Genomic DNA, 18586 nt, shown 5'->3' with positions numbered 1-18586 from the left:
CGCGGAGGCTTCACTCCGGGCTCTGACCAATGGCACGGCAGGGCGCTACGCCGTCGGTGGTGCCGCCGTTGCCGCCATCTTCCTTGTGGGTATTGCCAGAGTTTGGGCCCTGGGGCTCGTGCAAAGAAGGCAAGGTGCAGGCTGTCCCAGGAGAGCGGGAGGCGAGAGGCTGGGGGTCCAGACTCCTTCGCTTGTGCGTAGTTCTACCCCCAGCGCTGCCCCTCCTCCCCCTCGGGCTCGCGGCTGGAATTGCGCTTCCGGAGGGTGGGGGCGGGAGGGCTTGATTAGCATGAAGAGTGTGTTTCCGGGTTGAGCCCCAGGAGGTGGGAGGAGGCGGCGTTTCCGGCCGACGTCGCTGTCCGGGGAGGCTGAGGCGAGAGGGAGCTGTCCGGGTGGGGACCCCGCACTACCTTCTTCCTTTTCCTCCTCCTCCGGGTGAAGGGAGAGAAGGTTGGGGCTCCGAGCCCATGGACCGGGAGGAGGCGGAGGCCGCCGAGAGCCGGGGCCCCGCTCTATGGCCCTGAGCCCCGGTAGGTGGCCGGGGCGGCTGACTGCCAGGCCGAGGACCATGAGCTCAGGGGAGGGGCTGGCGGGACCGACGATGCCTGGGGGTGCGCTGGCCCGGTGTTGGGACTCGGAGGTGGCGCTCCTGGCTGGCCAGGGCAGTCAGCTGCTTCTGGCCTTGCAGGTGCGGAACTCGAGTCCCAGACTGAATCCCGCTTCTTTTGGGCCCCGGTCTGGTCATGCAGCTCCCTCCATTCCCTGGCAGTCAGTACTGACAGATCGGGCTCAGGTCGCTGCCGTCCTTCTAACACCCTCGACCTCTGCAGCCTCGCCTTTATCTGCTGCTGTCTCTGGTGTTTGATCATCCACCGAGACTGAAAGTTGATGCAGAGTAAGGGGGGCGGGGTTGAGTGTGATGTGTAAATTACAATTCGAAACCAACCTCATTCAGGATTTTGAAAATTATGCCCCGCAGAGGGTCCTGTGGTGCCTGCAGCGAGTAGAGGTGAAGCCTAGGAAGTCAAAAAGAAAATCTCAGCGAGGTTCCAGGAATGCTTTGTCTTCTCTCACCTCGTGATGGTTGTGCTCATCGACAATGGATGCTGTTAGTAAAGAGCATTAGTCAACTCTCCTTGTGCTTTCTTATGGTTAACAGACTGGAAACTAGGAACGATTTGGAAAGACGACCTCCCAGAACAATCTGTTCATTTTTCAAGCTATTTGGAAAACAGTGTCTGCAAATATAAGCAAAGCTATTCATGGCAGTCTGTTCTGTAACTTTCCCAAGTATCTGAGACTTTTTTTTCTTTAAAGCTTTATTTTTGATTACTCACACCCGCTAAATAGGCTTTTTCAGACGTGCTCTGTCCTTATTCAAACATATCTTATCGCTGTGTACATAAATGGAGTTCCACGTATGTAGCTGACAGACTGAACTATGATACATCCCCCATCAACCTGAAGTATTAAGTAAACATTACCCCCTGCTCTCTCTGAACAGCTGCTGCAACAGAGAATGCTTTTATTTCGAGTGTACTTGTAACGCCCTAAATGCCAGAACTATTGGGAGCTTTTCTGGATTTTCATTTGTCAAGTATTGTGGGGGTGTGTGTTCTCTCCCTGGGTTGTTATCCTTTGATTTGATAACAAACCATTTGGATCTTGGTGTTGTGTTGTTCCTGCCTGTGGTCAGCAAGCCTTTAACTGGACCCTAGCAGTGATTTGTGCCCATAGGCAATTGTAGGTTTCAGCAGAAGGACTGGTTAGCAGTTCAAATGGAAATAGATGTGCCTCTCTTGTGCACGGTTTGTAAGATATTGCACTTCTAATCAGCTTGCTAGTCCAGTGGTGTTTATTACTCCTGTTTTCAAAGCCTATTCATTTCTTTTTTCTGCTTTTCCCAACCACCTGCCAGGCTACTGATGACAGGTGTTGAGTCACCTTGAGTTTTAAATCCTTTTGTGGTAGGCAGAAATGTGTTGGGTAAGATCATACACACACACACACACACACACATTCCAACCTGGAAGGCTACAGAAGTTGCTGGATATACTTTCTAACTTAGGCTCCATTTCATAATCTCTTGAGTGTATCTCTGATCCACACATCTCTTTTCTGTCCCCTGTTCCCTAACATACAACTATAACACAAACTAGAAATAGGAATGGTTTCTTTCTTTTTTCTTTTGGGTGCTGGGGATGGAGCCGAGGGCCTTATGCTTGCTAGGCAAGTGCTTTAACTGAGCTACATCCCCAGCCCCTAGAAATAGGAATTGTTGGATGAGAAAGATGAAGTCCTTTATATAGTTAAGGCTCAGTGAAAACCTTTCTTAGGTAGGTTATACCTCAATTTTCTAGTGTGTTAGTGTTTGTTTCCTGGCATTAGCTTTGAAATCCAACCTAGGTAATGCTGATCTGGATCTCTCTGAGCTAGCTGGAGGTGAGAATTAGGGGTTGTCATTCTGTGTTGTCAGATGTGGATGACAGGCATACGTATATATTTAAAATTTCTTTTTGTGGGGAGGTACTAGGGATTGAATCCCAGGGCCTCCTCACTCATGAGGGCTCCACCACTGAGCTATGCCTGCAGCCCATTTTTAAAAATTTTATATTTGAAAAGGTCTTGCTAAATTGCCTAGACTGGCCTTGAACTTGTTGTCTTCCTGCCTCGGCCTCTTGCGTATCTTGGATTACAGGTGTGTATCATGGTGCCTGGCTGATGGGTACATATTTAGGGTAGAAGTCTCCCCCAACCCACCAGATGGGGATCTTGCTGTGTTGCTCAGGCTTGCCTTGAATTCCCAGGCTCACACAATCCTGTTCCCTCAGCCTTCTGAGAAGCTGGTGCAAGCCGCTTTGCCTAACCAATAGATTATTTAATTGCTTCTTCAGAACTGTATTATCAACACTCTTATTGCCAAGATTTATATAACAATTTATAGAATATAGAAAAATTGTAAAGAGGAAGAAGCTTTTTTTTTTTTTTCCTTTTCCTGCTAGAAGGGACCTAAATCATCTAGCCCTTAAATTCTGGAGTAGCCAGCACAGTGCCTGACAAATTGCTGAATGTGTGTATGAATTTAAGCCAGGAATTGTAGATGACTCTTAGGAATTGGGGGAATAACATGAAGTATAAATTGGGTAGATTTTAAAGATAATAGTGGTGGGAATTGTAACAGACTGGAGAGTGACAGTACATGCCCTAAATATGATCACATTAAAAAAATTTTTTACAACTCCCACAGGTCAGTTTAGTCAGAAGTCCAGCCTCTTTTTATAGATAAGAAAATGTGTTTGGTCAAAGTCACAAAGCTATTAGCAGAACTGGAACTGAAAAATCAAAAGCATTTTTCGCTCCCAGGCTGCTACTCTTCCCATTCTGTTACATAGATGATTTACTGTTAGATTAGACAATAATGGAATATAAAATATTTCAATTTTATAGTGAATTCATTTTATTTCCCTTGCTCTGTTGTTATCCTGATAATTATAGGTTATGTCAAAGCTCAGGTTTGAAATTTACAGGCAGGGGTGTGCACTGAAAGACAAACTTGAAATTTTTCTTTCTCCTAATCTGTCACATTCTCCAGCATTCCACATTTCCAGGAATCAATTATTAATTACTTGGCATTTAATTTCTTCTTTTTCTGTCTTTCTAGTGTACTGGTTCTGCCAGTCTGGAAGGCCATGGAGAAGAGGCTGGGAGTCAAGCCAAGTCTCGCTTCCTGGATTTTATCAGGATGTTGTTGGCAGACATCCATGAAGTGGTTGAGAAGCCGGTACCTGCTTTATACTTGCTTCTGCTTCAGTGCTCTGTGGTTGTCAACAGGTATTGTTTTCTTTATAGATTTAAGATTCAAAAAGGGCAATCTGTTTGAGTCCCTCAGTTCACCTTAAACACTAAGAGGCAGAAAAACAGTCTACTACTTGACAGAAAATGTTATTTTTTTTGGTATTAAAGTTTTTGGGTTAGTTTGTTTTGTTTTGGAACCAAAATTTAAATAAAAAACTGGCACGATCATTTTGTGATTTGAAAAAATGCTTTGAAAAGATAAAGCTTTCAGAGTTGGATAGATCTGGGGCCTGGAGCTGGATGTTTCTACTTAATGACTAAGGCCTTGGGCAAGTTACCTAGTGTCTTTGAGGAAGGATAAGATCCATCTCATAGTTTGATTTGAGAACGATTTAATTAAAGCATGCAGTATAGCACTCTGAACAGACATGCTTAGTAAATGATACTTTGTTTCCTTTCCTAGAGGAGAGAATGTATTCCTTGCTTTTTCCATAGAAAATGCTGTGTTTTGTAGAGTAGGCTTTCCTCCTCAAGATTATTTCACCCCACTAGAGCCTATTGCCAGGAGTCAGTGCCAAGAAGGCTGAATATCAAAGGAAAATACTCTTTTTTTTTTCCCCTTCCCTCTTTCAGTTCTTTTATTGACACAGTTCCTTTTCAGAGTTCGGAGTGTGAGAAAACAGCAATTTGAGAAAGACTTCTGAGTATACTGCCATTCTGGGTAATGACCAAAATCCTTCTGCTATAGAGACCACTGTTGGGGATAACTCATCAGACTTCTGCTCATGTAATTATAAAGATTTATGTTGCTTTTCTAAAGCAATTAGTGGTCATGATTTTAAGAGCTAAGTAATTACTGTATTTAGCAATTTTACTAACATCAACTTTGGGGTTTTTGTTATCTTACAGTGGTGGTCGATGATTGTATAATTAATTGCAATTGATAGAAAAGTGACCTAAATGTGTTTTTTCATTTTTTTGTTTTTGTTTTTTGGTGCCAGTGATTGAACCCACGACCACTTTACCACTGAGCCACATCCCCTACCCTTTTTAATATTTTATTTAGAGACAGTGTCTTGCTGAATTGTTTAGGGCCTTGCTAAGTTGCTGGGGCTGATTCTCCTGCCTTAGCCTCCCAAACTGGGATTACAGGCATGTGCCACTGCACTTTGTGACCTAAATTTTTTTTAACCCTATGATGTTTTCTTGACTATTTCTAGGCAACATTTAATGTAAGACCATTTGAAGTAAAAAAGTTACTGATTTAACTTCATCAAATTAGAAAAATAACATTTTTTAAGTATATCATTCACATACCAGACTCCTGGTTATAAACATTGCATACATTTTCTCATTTAATTCTCATGATAACCCTAAATCAGATAGTTTTATTCTTATTTTGTAAATTAGGAAATTGAGGCCCAGAGAGGCAAAATGATGTGACCAAGGTCACACAGCAAAAACATGACAGGTTTGACCCCTCCAGAGCACATGCCTTTTCTCTTCTGTTGTGCTGCCTTCTAACCACAGATAATCTTTTTGAGGACCAATAACTTTCTCTTTACCCAGAACCTTGATAAGCAGCTTGTTATTTGAGGGATTCGAAGAACAGGGGAGGGATAAACAAGTCTGGGTCTTTCCGTGTAAAGACATGGGCCTGGGGATATAGCTCAGTTGGTAGAGCGCTTGCCTCGCAGACACAAGGCCCTGGATTCAATCCCCAGAACAGGAAAAAAAAAAAGTAAAGACATTTAGTGTTGCTAAGGGATGATGTGGTTGCCCTCATATAGTGCTGGAGAATTTTTAATAGAGAACTCCTTGGCAAAAGTATATGAGACCTAAAAGGTTTATATCCTTTGACTTAATTCCCCTTTCAAGTATCTCAAGGATACATTTAGGTAGTTGTGCCTGAGAGTATGCATCAACACTCATTTTTTTCTATGCTGTGAAACATTGCTATAACCTGCTCAACAATAGGGCAGTAGTGGAATTTTTGCATATTCACAAATGCAGAAGATATTATCTAACTCCTAAATAATAATTTAGAAGAACAAGAACGTGAGGAAATGCTCCTAATGTTAAATGACGAAAGCAAGATATGCACTGTACTACCAATTTTGTGAAAAGATATATAAATAGAAAACAGTCTAAAATAAGATATATAACTAAAAGTTCATATATATTTTTTGAGTAGTGGAATTATTATCACTTTATAGTCTATGTTTTTCAGATCTTTTTTCAGTGTATTTTTATAATCTTTTTTATAAGGAAGGAAAAAGCAACTACCTGAAAAAGCAGCAACAAAAAATAGCAGCAAAAAGCAACTGGTGATAACTTGAGTCAGGTTTTATATATTGTGAGTTTACTCAGTTTTTACCTGAAGTCTTAGGTTTTTTCCTGGTCAAATACTTTTTTTTTTTCCCCCCCAATACTGAGGACTAAACCTAGACCCAGCAGCACTTTACCATTGAGCTACATCCCCAGCAAATTTAATTTTTTATTTGGAGACAAAGTCTCGTTAAGCTTCTGAGGCTGACCTCAAACTTTCAATCCTCCTGCCTCAGCTTTCTGAGTTGCTGGGACAGGTGTGTACCACTGCATCCAGCATTCAGATACATTCTTAATTGTTTGCTGTTGTCATTTATCTCGTGGAATGTAGGGATTATTCCTGAAAAAAATAACCAAAATAAGGGAGTTCTTCAGTTGTCCCCTGTTCCTGTTTACCACTTAATAGTTTACTTCATCCTTGGTAGAGCCCCAGTCCCTCTGACTTATACTTTAAGGGTTTCTTTTCTTTTCTGTTTTTGGTTTCAATGATGAAGCTTGCTGCAAGAAAATAGTGGTTACAGTTTATCTGATAAAACCACTCTGTCTTCCTTGTAAGCCACTGAATTGCTATTTTTATGTTTAATTTTACTATTAAATGGCTTGAAAATAGCATTTTGGACCTGGCATTTATCATTTGGAAACAAAGGTGAGGTGATCATTAGAACTTAGAAATTCCTGTAGTAATCTGTCAATTTCTTGAGAGCAGGGATCTTTCTTCTTTTACTTGTACTTAGTATTCCAAGTAAGTACAAGTGCATGGTACATAGTAGATGTGCCATAAAAATATTTATTTGCTGAATAAATTAATAAATTAGCAATAGGGGTGTTATGGTTTGGATATGAGGTGTACCCCAAAAGCTCACATGTGAGACAATGCAAGAAGGTTCAGAGGAGAAGCAACTGGGTTGTAAGAGTCTTAACCCAATCAGTGATTTAATCCCCTGATAGGGATTAACTGAGTTGCAACTGAAGTGGTAAGGTATGGCAGGAGGAGATTGGAATTGGGGCGTGGCTTTGGGATATATATTTTGTACCTGGAGAGTAGAGGCTTTCTCTCTGTGCTTCCTGGTCACCGTGATGCGAGCTGCTTCCTTCTGCCACCCTCTCCTGCCGTGATGTTCAGCTTCACCTTGAGCCCTGAGGAATGAGGCCAGCCTTCTATGGACTAAGACTAAAACCTCTGAAACTGTGAGCCTTTTCTCCTCTACACTTGTGCTGGTCAGATCCCTTTAGTCACAGCAGCAAAAAAGCTGACTAAAACAATGGGGATTCTCTTTTGAGAATTAAACTGCAAAATCAGCATAGTCAGAACAGAGATATACAAAGTCTCCTTAAGGAGCCTCTGTAATCCCACTGGCTCAGGAGATTAAGGCAGGAGGTGAGTTCAAAGCCAGACTCAGCAACGTATTGAGGCCTAAGCAACTCAGTGAGACCCTGTCTGTAAATAAAATATAAAAAAGACTGGTGATGTCACTCAGTGGTTAAGTGCCTCTGGGTTCAATCCCTAGTATCAAACAAACAAACAAAAAGACCTCAAGGGACTAAAATCTTAACAAATAGATTGACATATTGAAAGAAAGAATGTGTACATGTGAAAAGGTGAAGAGGTGTGTGTACAGGTTTGTTGGAGATGCATGGATGAACCTAATTGTCCTGGAAGCCTAAAACAAGACACTAATACAGGACTAAAACTAACAAATGGCTATGAAAACTTCTGCTGACCTGCTTTGGGGAAGGAGATTACACAGTTGGTGTATTTAGGGTACAGAGAAAAAAATATTTAATTCAGAACCATTACTTGAGAACTTTCTTGAAGTCTGGGCCTAGGCTAGTCACGGGGTGAAAAGATGGAGAGATACTTTGCAGAGTCCTGCTGGAACCAGAGAGAAGGCATTTAGCTTAGAGGTGAAGGGAAGATGTAAGGAATCCTTTCCAGAGAGGCTGATACCTGAGCAGTTTTGAAGGTTGAATTCGAAGGATTCAAAAGATGTTCCCAAGCAATGTGAATGTAAGAACAGAGGCATAAAGTGTGGAGCAGCCTGGTATATGGAGGAAACTCCACCAGCTGTTTAGTGAAGCTGTTGTATAAGAAGCAAAGCTTCCTGGAGAGGTAGGTGGTGGTCAGGTCACAAAGGATCTTGTTTACCATGTTAAGAAGTCTCAGTTTTGTTTTGTTTTTCTTTTTAGATATACATGACAGTTGAATGTATTTTGACATATTATATATGTAATTGGCATATATATATATGTATATATGGAGTATAATTTGTACCAATTAGGATTCTATTCTTGTGGTTATACATGATGTAGAGATTCACTATGGTGTATTCCTATATGAATATAGGAAAGTTATATCCAATTCATTCTACTGCCTTTCCTATTCCTAGCCCCCCTCCCTTTCCTTCATTCCTCTTTTGTCTAATCTGCTGAACTTCTGTTCTTCCCCTACCCCTTTTTGTGTGTTAGCATTCGCATATCAAGGAAGCCTCAGTTTTAATTTTTTATGTAGGTGGTCTACAAATTACTTTGATTATGCATTAAAATCTGTAAAAAAGTTGAGTATACACTACAGTATATTTTTATACATTATATCAAGTAACACTGAACTAATTGTATATATTTAATTATATATATAATTATATATATATATATATATATAATGCCCAAACCAAAATTTTATTTATTTATATATATGAACATACATACATACATACTGGGGATTGAACCCATTGGCATTCTACCATTAGGATACATCCCCAGCCCTTTCCATTTTGAAACAGTGTCTTATTAAATTGCTGCAGTGGCTTTGGACTTGCCATCTTCTGGCCTCAGCTTCCCAAGTAGCTGGGATTACAGGTATTTGTCACCATCCCCAGGCAAAATAAAAATTTTAAAAGGATCAACTAAAAACAAATATGAAATTGTTTTTTCTTTTCATGCCCTAGTGATTTGTCTATATACTTCTTATAGGCAAATACTCTATAGTACTTTAACATTGCTGTCAAATATTATATTAATTTGTATTAATTATATTGTAATATCAATAAATATTTAGGTCAGTTTTGCTGAAGTATAAGAGAATGATAATGGTGGAGATGGGAGGAAGAAGGGAGGTCAGGGTTGGAGAGAGAGTATTCATTAGGAAGTTAATGAAATAATCCAGGAGAAAGTTGGTGAGGTTCTCTATCTTCAAGGAATCTCTCTCACTGAAGAGAACAGTTGTACTCGATACCAACCAATAAATGTAGTCCTAAATAAATGGGTAGACTTTAGGTGTTTCGTAGTAAGAGATCAGAGGTTATTTTTTTTTTAGATATACCACTAATTTTAGATCAACATTCTTATTTCCAAAAGAAACCCTGAAAACAAGATATATTCCATTTGTTTACAATAAAAATAAATAAAAAAAAAAAGAAACCCTGAACTTATTACCAGTTGCTCCCTATTACCCTGACTCCAGCTCCTAGAAATTACTACTTTATAATGTGGTTTTGCTTGTTCTGGATATTTCATATAAATGAAATCATATATAACCTTTTGTATCTGGCTTCTTTTGTTTTCAAGGTTCATCTGTGTTGTTGCAGGTTTCATTCCTTTTAATGTCTGATTGTTATCCTGTTGTCTGGATATGCCAAATATATTTGTTTATTTGCTAGTTGGTAGACACTGGGGTGTTATTACTTTTTGGCTATTATGGATAATGGTGCTCTGAAAATTTTTGTACAAGTTTTGGTGTGAACATGTTTTTCATTGTCCTGGGTATGTACCTTGGAGTGAAATTGCCGGATTGCGTGATAACTCTTTGTTTAAATTGTTTTCTATGGCACCTGCCCTATTTTACATTGAGGGTTCCAATTTTCTCTGTGTCTTCATCAATGCTTATTATTATCCATCATTTTTATTATAGTGGAGAAAATTAAAAGGTTAGAAAATCAGGGAAGGCTTCAAAGAGAAAGCAGAGGTTGGCATTGGGACTAATACATATCCAGTTTGCCAACAAACTGACATAGCGAGAGATAAGAACTAGGGAACCAACCAGATGGTAGAGGTTTCTTAGTTCATTCATTTGTTCATTTTTTATTACGTATTCACTCAACAAATATTTACTGAGGTAGGCACTGTTCTTTGTGAGAGCTTTGTGTAGTTCCTGACTTGGTCTTCCCAGTCAATAAAACTATATGAGAGAGCAAATCATGTTTGGTTTCTCTGTTCTCCTACCTCTGTCCTCTTCTGAGTTCAGTGAGATCTGACTTCTGCCCAAACCTTTTAGGTTTTTGCCAAGGTGACCATGACCTGTCCTGGTTGGACACTTTCACATTTTACCTTTCCTAACATCTGTGCTGCACTTGATCCCTTTGCCTATTTTCTTTGGACCTTTCTTCACTTGTCTTAGTTATTCCATGCTTTTCTTTTTCCTCCTTCTAGCTGAGGCACTGTGCTTTCTAGTTATTTTTCCCTCATTCCCTTCTTTGTGTCTCTTCAGTATTTTCTTCCTCAGGGTTCTGTTTCAGACCTGTCTCATCCCACTCTTTTGTGCTCTCTCTAGACAGTCTCATTCCTGTAACTATTCCTGCACTTGTAACCTATGTGTTCACCACTCCCAGATCTACAGCTGCTCCTGAGCACCAAACCACCTGTCTGTCACGTATCTCTAACTAGATGTCTCCCAGCTACCATTGAGTTAACATATCAGAACTGAACTCTTGAATTTTTGCTCCTTTCTCCTCCTTTATTCTCTATAAACATAAAAAATACCATCTCTACTATATTTTTTAAAAATTTAATTTGGTTTAATTAGTTATGCTTGACAGTAGAATGCACTTTGATATATCATATATAATGGAGTATAATTTCTCATTCTTCTGATTACACATGATGTAGAATTCCACTGGTTGTATAGTTATATATGTACACAGGGCAATAACATCTGATTCATTCTACTATCCTTCCTATCCTGGTACCCACTCCCTTCCCTTCAATCCCCTCTACCTAATCTGAAGTAACTCTATTCTTCCCTAGCTCCCGACCCCATTGTGCATTAGCATCTGCAAAGCAGAGAAAGCATCATCTTTGGTTCTTTGAGATTGGCTTATTTTGCTTAGCATGATATTCTCCAGCTCCATCCATTTACCAGCAAATGCCATAATTCTATTCATCTTTGAGGCTGAGCAATATTCCATTGTGTATGTATTTTGAGGTAGAAATTCCTGAGCCATTCTTTTTTTTTTTTTAAGTTATAGGTGAACACAATAATTTATTTTTTTCTTTTTCTTTATTTTATTTATTTTTTATGTGATGCTGAGGATCAAACCTAGTGTCTCACACATGCTAGGCAAGCCTTCTACCACTGAACCAGAATCACAGCCCCCTGAGCCTTTCTTTATTCACTCTGACAGGTTCAGAGTTCTAACATGGTCCTTGGGTTTTTTTTTTTTGTTTTTTTTTTTTTTTTGGCAGTGCTGGGGATTGAACCCAGAACCCAGGGCCTCGTGCTTGTGAGGCAAGCACTCTACCAACTGAGCTATATCCCCAGTCCCATTGTCCTTGCTTTCTACCCCCAGCACTGCTTGTCTTCTAGTGATTCTGTTTCCCTTTCAGTCCTGTAGCATCTGCAGTCTGATAAACCTCAAGCAGTCTTGCCCTGTGCCTTTATTATAGAGCCCTTGGCCTCAGACTGGTAGGAGACCTTCCCACTGGATTCTGGAACTTTCTTTTTATAACTCCTTACTCTCCAGTTTATTATCTCTTGAATTCTAGCCAAACACGTATTTCGGCCTCTGGGGCTCAGTGAGATCCTTCTGTTTAGGTTCTAGATTACCCTGCTACAGTTGGGAAATTGTTCTTTAATAGAGAATTGGGCAGTTGTGAGGTTCACTTCAAGCTTTCCTTTTCTCAGGATTGCAGCCTTGCACTCTGTTTTCTCCTGACTAAAAACAGTTGTCTTGTTTATTCTATCCAGTTTTATAGTTGCTTATGGCAGGATGATGAGAGGTGCCAAGTTCCTCCATCATAGCTAGAGCAGACTCCTACTGTGATTACCTGTTTATGTGTCTGTTTGCTCCACAGAACTGACTTTGACTCAGAGTTACATTTTTAGCACTTAGCACATAGTAGGTAGTAACATAGGTTAGGTTGGAGTAACCTAAAGACAATGCTGGAAAGAGTACTACCTTGGAATGTGTGTTAGGGAGAATCCTTTTTTCCTCTCTACTTCTCAGTCTCTGCCCATTAAGTAGGTGCTTTACTCTCCAGGAGGGAACAACATTTGGAAGGTAACTTTTGCTCTTTCTTCACCTTTTCTCTGCCTCACTCCACAAACAGCAGAGTGATTTTTCTGATTGATGAGGTTAGAAAAGAATCCTGTTGTATGGAGTGAGTGGCCAGTCTTCAGGATCTGCATTGTTCTTACCCTTCCATGTGCTGCCCTGCCCATGCTAGGGCAGCCTTATTTCCAGTTAAGTTTAATTCTGTATTGGAAAGTATAAGAAAGTCCATTTGTGGTTACGTATCTCTGCCATGTTCTCCAGTCACCCTGTCACTTACTATAAAAATGTCAGTTTGATCTTCATCTTCCCTAACTGCCATGTTTTATATTTTAATTAGTCCCAAACTCTGGGTGGGAGAGTTTAATTATCATCCTCAGCCCTCTCTCAGTCAGAAGCTAAGCTCCTGGCCTAGCAAGAAATCTTTTCGTCACTAGCTGCCCTTCTTTTTTGTTTTTGTTTCTACTTGTGTCTGTGAGCACAGGTAAATGTTCCTGGCCTCACTTTCCTTCTTTGCCCTTACCCTTTGGTAGGACTTTGAGGGCAGTAACCCATATTATAAGCAGTCAGACCAAGCAGTATCTTTCCTTTAAGAGAATGATATATTATGTTCATTTTTTATTTTTTATTAGAGCATTATAGTTATACATAGAAGTTGGGTTCATTTTGACAAAATCATGCATGCATGGAATTTGATTTCAATTCCCCTTAGCCCCTCCACCTGCTGAAAATGATATATTTTGAGCATGCATTTGTCTTATCTTCAGGGGAAAAGCATTTTGGGTAGACATTTTAGATGGCATTATATCCCTGCTCTTCTTGTATCTTCTGGGCACCTAATTTCAGGTGGATGACTAATGGAATGTACCTTACAGCAATGAGCCTTCAGCAGGAACTTTTCCCTGCCAAACTGTCCTATATTCTTAACTATATTGCAGTACAGGAACATAATAAATTATTAATCCTAAATCTGTCTCCTCAGATTGTAGGATAATGACTTGAGTACATGGCAGCTGGGAGACGGTAGACTTTTCTGGCTGTTAACACAAATCATGTAAACTTTTCGATTCTAAAATTCAGCTAGCATTGAACAAATCTGTGGGATCTTGTTATATCACAATTTAATTGACATAAGACCAATCAGAATCCCTAGTTAGCCTCTCTCCAATGAAATTAAATCCTTGTATCTTGCTTAGATAGTCTCTGGTAAAAGATAATCATCTTATGTCCTTCTACCTTGGAAAACTATAATTTTGGCGAGTTCTTTTTGTCTTTTAGAAAAAACTATACAAACATAAATGTATTTTCTAACTTGTGTAATAAGTGAAGAGGGATGAGAAAATGGCATAATTAGCAAGCAGTAAACCTCAATTTTAAAAGCTCTTTTAAATTGACCCATCTGAGAAATTTCTCATGGGAGGAAATATGGTAGCAGAGTAGTTTATAAAACAAAATAACAATTTCAGGCCAAAGCATAGTCTTTTGGTTTATTTTGGAGATCTTATAAAAATCTTAGTATTTAGAACAGCTTCTAATTCAAGACATTGTATGGAATTGGCAGGAACATGGTCAAGAGCTGTGTGTAGTTAATATTTGGATATCTATTTTCAGGTGAGCAGTACTGATAAGTTTGGGTCAAAATGGATAGCTCTTGATTTGAGGGTCTGTTCTCCCCACCCCTGCCATACACTTTTTTTGTGTGTTGTGTACTAAAGATTGAACCCAGGCTAGGCCTGGTGGCACATGACTGTAATCCCAGTGGCTTGGGAGGCTGAGGCCAGAGGATCACAGGTTCAAAGCCAGCCTCATCAATTTAGGAGGCCCTAATCAACTCAGTGAGACCTTGCCTCTAAATAAAGTATAAAAAAAGGACTAGGGATGTGGCTTAGTGGTTAAGCACCCCTGGGTTCAATCTCTGGTACCAAAATATAAAAGTAAAAAAAGATTGAATCCAGGATGCTGTGTATGCTGAGCAGGGTTCTACTATTGAGCTATGCCCTTATCCCCTAGGGCCTACCTTTAAATTTTTCTTTCTGATCCTTCATCTAGGAGTTTCCTTAACAAAAATCAGCCCTTGTGGTTAAGATCCCATATATACTTTTAATTCTGCACAGAACTGGTGAGTTTCAAAAAGAAGTTTAAGAATTGGACTGCCTGTTCATCAGCTAACAACAGATAGATAGTGGCCGAGAGTGGGGTTAGTAGTCAGACAAGCAAGAGTCTGAGTCCTGGTTTTATAGACTGAGTGGTGTTGCTGAAACCCACCTTTGATCAGGTTTTTCATTTATAAATTTGGGAATGATAGTACCTCTAGGATTTTTGTGAGAATTAAATAAAATATTAACACAAAAGGCTTATTAGCCCTACTCCCAGCAAATGTTAGCAATAGTTATTTTAATGTGATGGCATGAAGTCCAAGTTGTTTAAAGTCTTGCCTAATCTTGGGATGATCCAGTGGCCAGCAGGTTCTATCCTGATTCCCTGCCCCCCACCTGAGTACTGGGGATTGAACCCAGGGGCATTTTACCACTGAGCTACATCCCCAGTTCCTTAAAAAAAAAAAAATTTTTTTTTTTTTTTTTTGAGACAGGATCTTGCTAATTTGCTTAGGCCCTTGCTAAATTGCTGAAGCAGGCCTTGAGCTTGGGATCCTCTTGCCTTAGTCTCCTGAGTTGCTGATATTGTAGGTGTGAACCATCTTGCCTGGCTCTGCTGGTTTCTTAAAGCTTCTGTCCAGAGGTATCTCAGTCTGCTCATTACTAAATATAATGTAGGCAGCTGGGCTTTTTGCATTTTCAGAAAAAGTAGGCCTCCATTCATTTGGTTTTACAGACTTGGCATTGATTGAAACTCATGACAGGGTGAACAGAATTGTCCATTTTCCATGGTGGTAATCTGCCACTAAGGAGCATGTCAGGCTACTTGTTTCCTCCTCCAGCTAAGGTAGCTTTTCTTCTGGAGGAGGAGGACTCTCTTATCATAATACCACCTTGCCCTCTGCAAGGCTTATTTCCCTCAACACTGATTTATGCTTCCATTTTGCAAGGATAGTGTTTTGACTGGGTCAGTTCAATAGCATTTTTGGATTTTGTGTTTTAGTAACTTGCAGAGTGAGTTAGTCCCTTTCTTCTAAGCATATTTCTTGTGTCCTCATTATCATAAGCATTAAAAATACAGTGGAGAGCAAGACATACAGCCTCTGGCCTCATGGAGCCTGCTGTCTGTGTATATCTTTGCCTTGCTTAGGGACCAGAAATTCTCTTTCAGAGGAATGATGTTATTGGTATCAAGATTCCCTCCAAGAAGTCTGAACCCTCCCATGGGTTCTAAGGTGATGAAATGACCATAGAGATGTAGTCTTTCTTGCAGAATTTAGAAATGTAAGCTAGGGAATTTGATGTCTCAAGCTGGTCACAATGGAGTAACCTACTGCTAAGAGTTATGTAGATGTAGAATGAAGTCCCTGTCTCCAGTTGTACTTTTAGTCCCACTTACTCTCTCACCTTTAATAATTAATCTATATCCCTGAATAAGCATTGAGGGTAGTTATCTGGAGAGAGCTCTACAATAGCAGCCTTTTGGAAGTGTGTGTCTTCTGGTCATTTTATGTGTATTAGATATAGCTGGTCAGTCAGCACTTGAAGGTCTTTTTCTGTGTCAGGTGCCTCTGTCTTTTTTGGCATCAGGCTTATTCCTCAGGCCCTCAAGTGAACAGTTCCAATGGTTAGCATCAGGCAAGCACCAAATTATATAAGTCTTGAATTTCCCTGGTCAATCACAAAGGAAAACTATAAAATACCCTAAGACAAGAAGGAGTTGTGAATGTGCTTGGATGGTGAGTTAAATATTACAGACATTATCTAAGGAAAAACAAAAGCAGAGAGGAATGCTGACCAGGCCTGTCTGGATCTCTCCCCACTGAATACTCTACCCCTAAAGGTGGGAGCCCAGAGTTTCTCACCACAATTCTCCTTTTTAAACTCTCCCAGCAGATGACAGGATTTTTAGGAAAGCTTTTTCTTCCAGCTGGCTTGACATTATGCTTTGATTTTAATCCAACAGCACATCTGAGTTCAATATAAATGTGTGCTCATGAATTCTCTCACTTTTAGGTAATAAAGGGAATGAGTAGTATTAACAGTCCTGGAGAAGAGGTGTTTACATTGATTTGGTTTCACTTTTGTAAATTTAATTTCAGACTCAGGTTTACAGTTTTAAGGGAATTGCCATCTTGCCTGTTAAGAGATGGCGCCTCTTTTTTTTTTTTTTTTTTTTTTTTTTAAATATATATAGCTCAGTGTTTATTGTCCTTAACCAAGGGCAGCCTGAGTCAGCTGGAGGCTTATGGAAATGAGCCTGCTAGAGTGAATGAGTCTTAATCAGAATAAATGAAGCAACTTTGTAGAGAGGAGCTGAAGAGCCATATTCCATTTCAAAAAGTTGAGTAATCTGCATCCTGCTGGGTAAGTCTGGGCATCTGACCTGAAGCAAAATAGCCCCATGCATGTGCTGAAGCAGCGCCAAGCTTTCCTTCTACCTGTGCGCTCTACTTCATCAGTTCTAGCTGCTTGGCTTTCAAAATTGCTATCAGCTGTGCTCCCCAGAGTGCACTTATAAGCTGCACTCTGACATTTCTCACAGTGCACTTTTCAAATAACAGGGTGAATTTTAATGACTCTTTGAAGGGTTCCTGAGAGGGCTTGGCCCCTAAGTTCAGGTAAGCGGACCTCAAGAAGGATTATTAGCTGAGGGTGGTCAAGGCAGAAGCAAAAGTCTTCTGGCTTGTCCCCGGAGACTCTTCTCTGATAAGCATACCTTCCTTTCTTTTCCCAAGCTGCTTTGATTGAGCTATTTCGCCTCCACTCTTTCATATTTCATGTGGGGGTTGCTGACTTGACAGCATGGCTGCCCTGTTAGTGAAGAAGTGGTAGAGTGAAAGTTCTCTCTGTATGATGTGTTTCTAGGATTTTTCCTGTGTGCCTGTGGAGAATGTATGTGTTTTTGAGAGACAATGAGACACATTTGGGTGTCCTTATTACTTTCATCCCTAGAATTAATGTCACTTTTGAATCTGCAGAGAAGTGTTGCCATTTTACAGATGAAGTAAAGGGCCTGTTTCTCTGTGGTTAGAGTCTGTACTGGATAATTTGATAGTCAGAAGCCTTGACCGATTCGCCCATTTTTACTTCTGTTAGTTGAATGTAAATTACAATCAATTTGAAAATGGAGGTGTAAGAGAAACATCTATATATCCAAATACGTGTCATAAAAATGAAGTCTACTGAAAGCCACCTATCTGCAGTAAAGAAGCAGACATGGATGTCAATACCAAATTCTCTGAGTGTCAGTGCTACAGTAGGGTGATGAATTGGACTATACTTCTCTAATACTTGTGGTCCTTGGTTCTTTGTAAATGTTGACTCATATTCAGTGTATCAAATATGTTACCTGCATTTAAAATACCTTCTCTAGGATACTTAATTCAAATAATGATAACTAATAAATAGGTGTTAGATGCTTACATAGATAACATACATTTCAGGTCAACAAATACTGTAACAGGCTAAAACCCAGTTTCTATCATCAGAGAGCTCACAATATGGAGGCAGAGGTAGATGTAGAACATAAAGAAGCACAATAAATTCGCAGCACAATGGGGCAGCTAAGAGTAGAACCCTGTTGTATAGCAGGCTGGTGAGAAATGAGATATTCTCATTCCTTTGAACCTCTTCCAGGTTCATCTGAAGCGGTTTTTAACCTGCAGAGTTCTTTTTACTTTTTTATTTCTGAGGGAGGGAAGAGAGGATGTACAGCTCTGTAACGTCTAGAGAGTAAGAGTCCTGAGAAAAGTATTTCTGTACAGATACAGATTGGCTTTGATTTAATTTAAATAAACTGGCTCTCAAAAATTCTAAGAATACTAACTACTCACACAGTTTTGCTTTCATTTACACACAGATGAGAAAGCAGCTGTAGCTCTGCTTTTTATTTGGTATAAGCAAAAAGTAGTTTGAGATATTTAAGTGTTGAAGCTCAGTTGTATTGAGTCTTCACATGTCCCAGTTCAGCCCACTGCAGGTTTTTTTTAATATTAAAAAAAATTTTATGACACTTACATAATGCTCCAAAAAGGGAGATTTTCAATGGATAAATTGACATAAACTTTTCTTCTATTGGCCGTAGCTGCTGAAATAACACTT

At 39.8% G+C, this 18586-nt stretch overlaps 1 protein-coding gene across 3 annotated transcripts in view; it reads left to right on the top strand.

The window, feature by feature from the left end:
- The first annotated feature begins 24 nt into the window (after nt 1–24).
- Nucleotides 25–18586, top strand: part of KIAA0319L (KIAA0319 like) — a 121589-nt gene continuing 103027 nt past the window's right edge. Inside the window, exons 1-2 of one of the 3 annotated variants that reach the window (XM_079130059.1) lie at nt 25–193; nt 3662–3831. In XM_079130059.1, the coding sequence (XP_078986185.1) occupies nt 30–193; nt 3662–3831 (334 nt within the window). In that variant the 5' untranslated portion in view covers nt 25–29. The other 2 variants (XM_079130060.1, XM_079130061.1) reach the window with 2 other exon arrangements.

Source organism: Sciurus vulgaris (genome assembly GCF_902686455.1).
Source record: "Sciurus vulgaris genome assembly, chromosome: 1".
Taxonomy (NCBI): domain Eukaryota; kingdom Metazoa; phylum Chordata; class Mammalia; order Rodentia; family Sciuridae; genus Sciurus; species Sciurus vulgaris.
The sequence above is the reverse complement of the archived record's forward strand: the minus strand, read 5'-3'. Positions and strand labels throughout refer to the sequence as shown.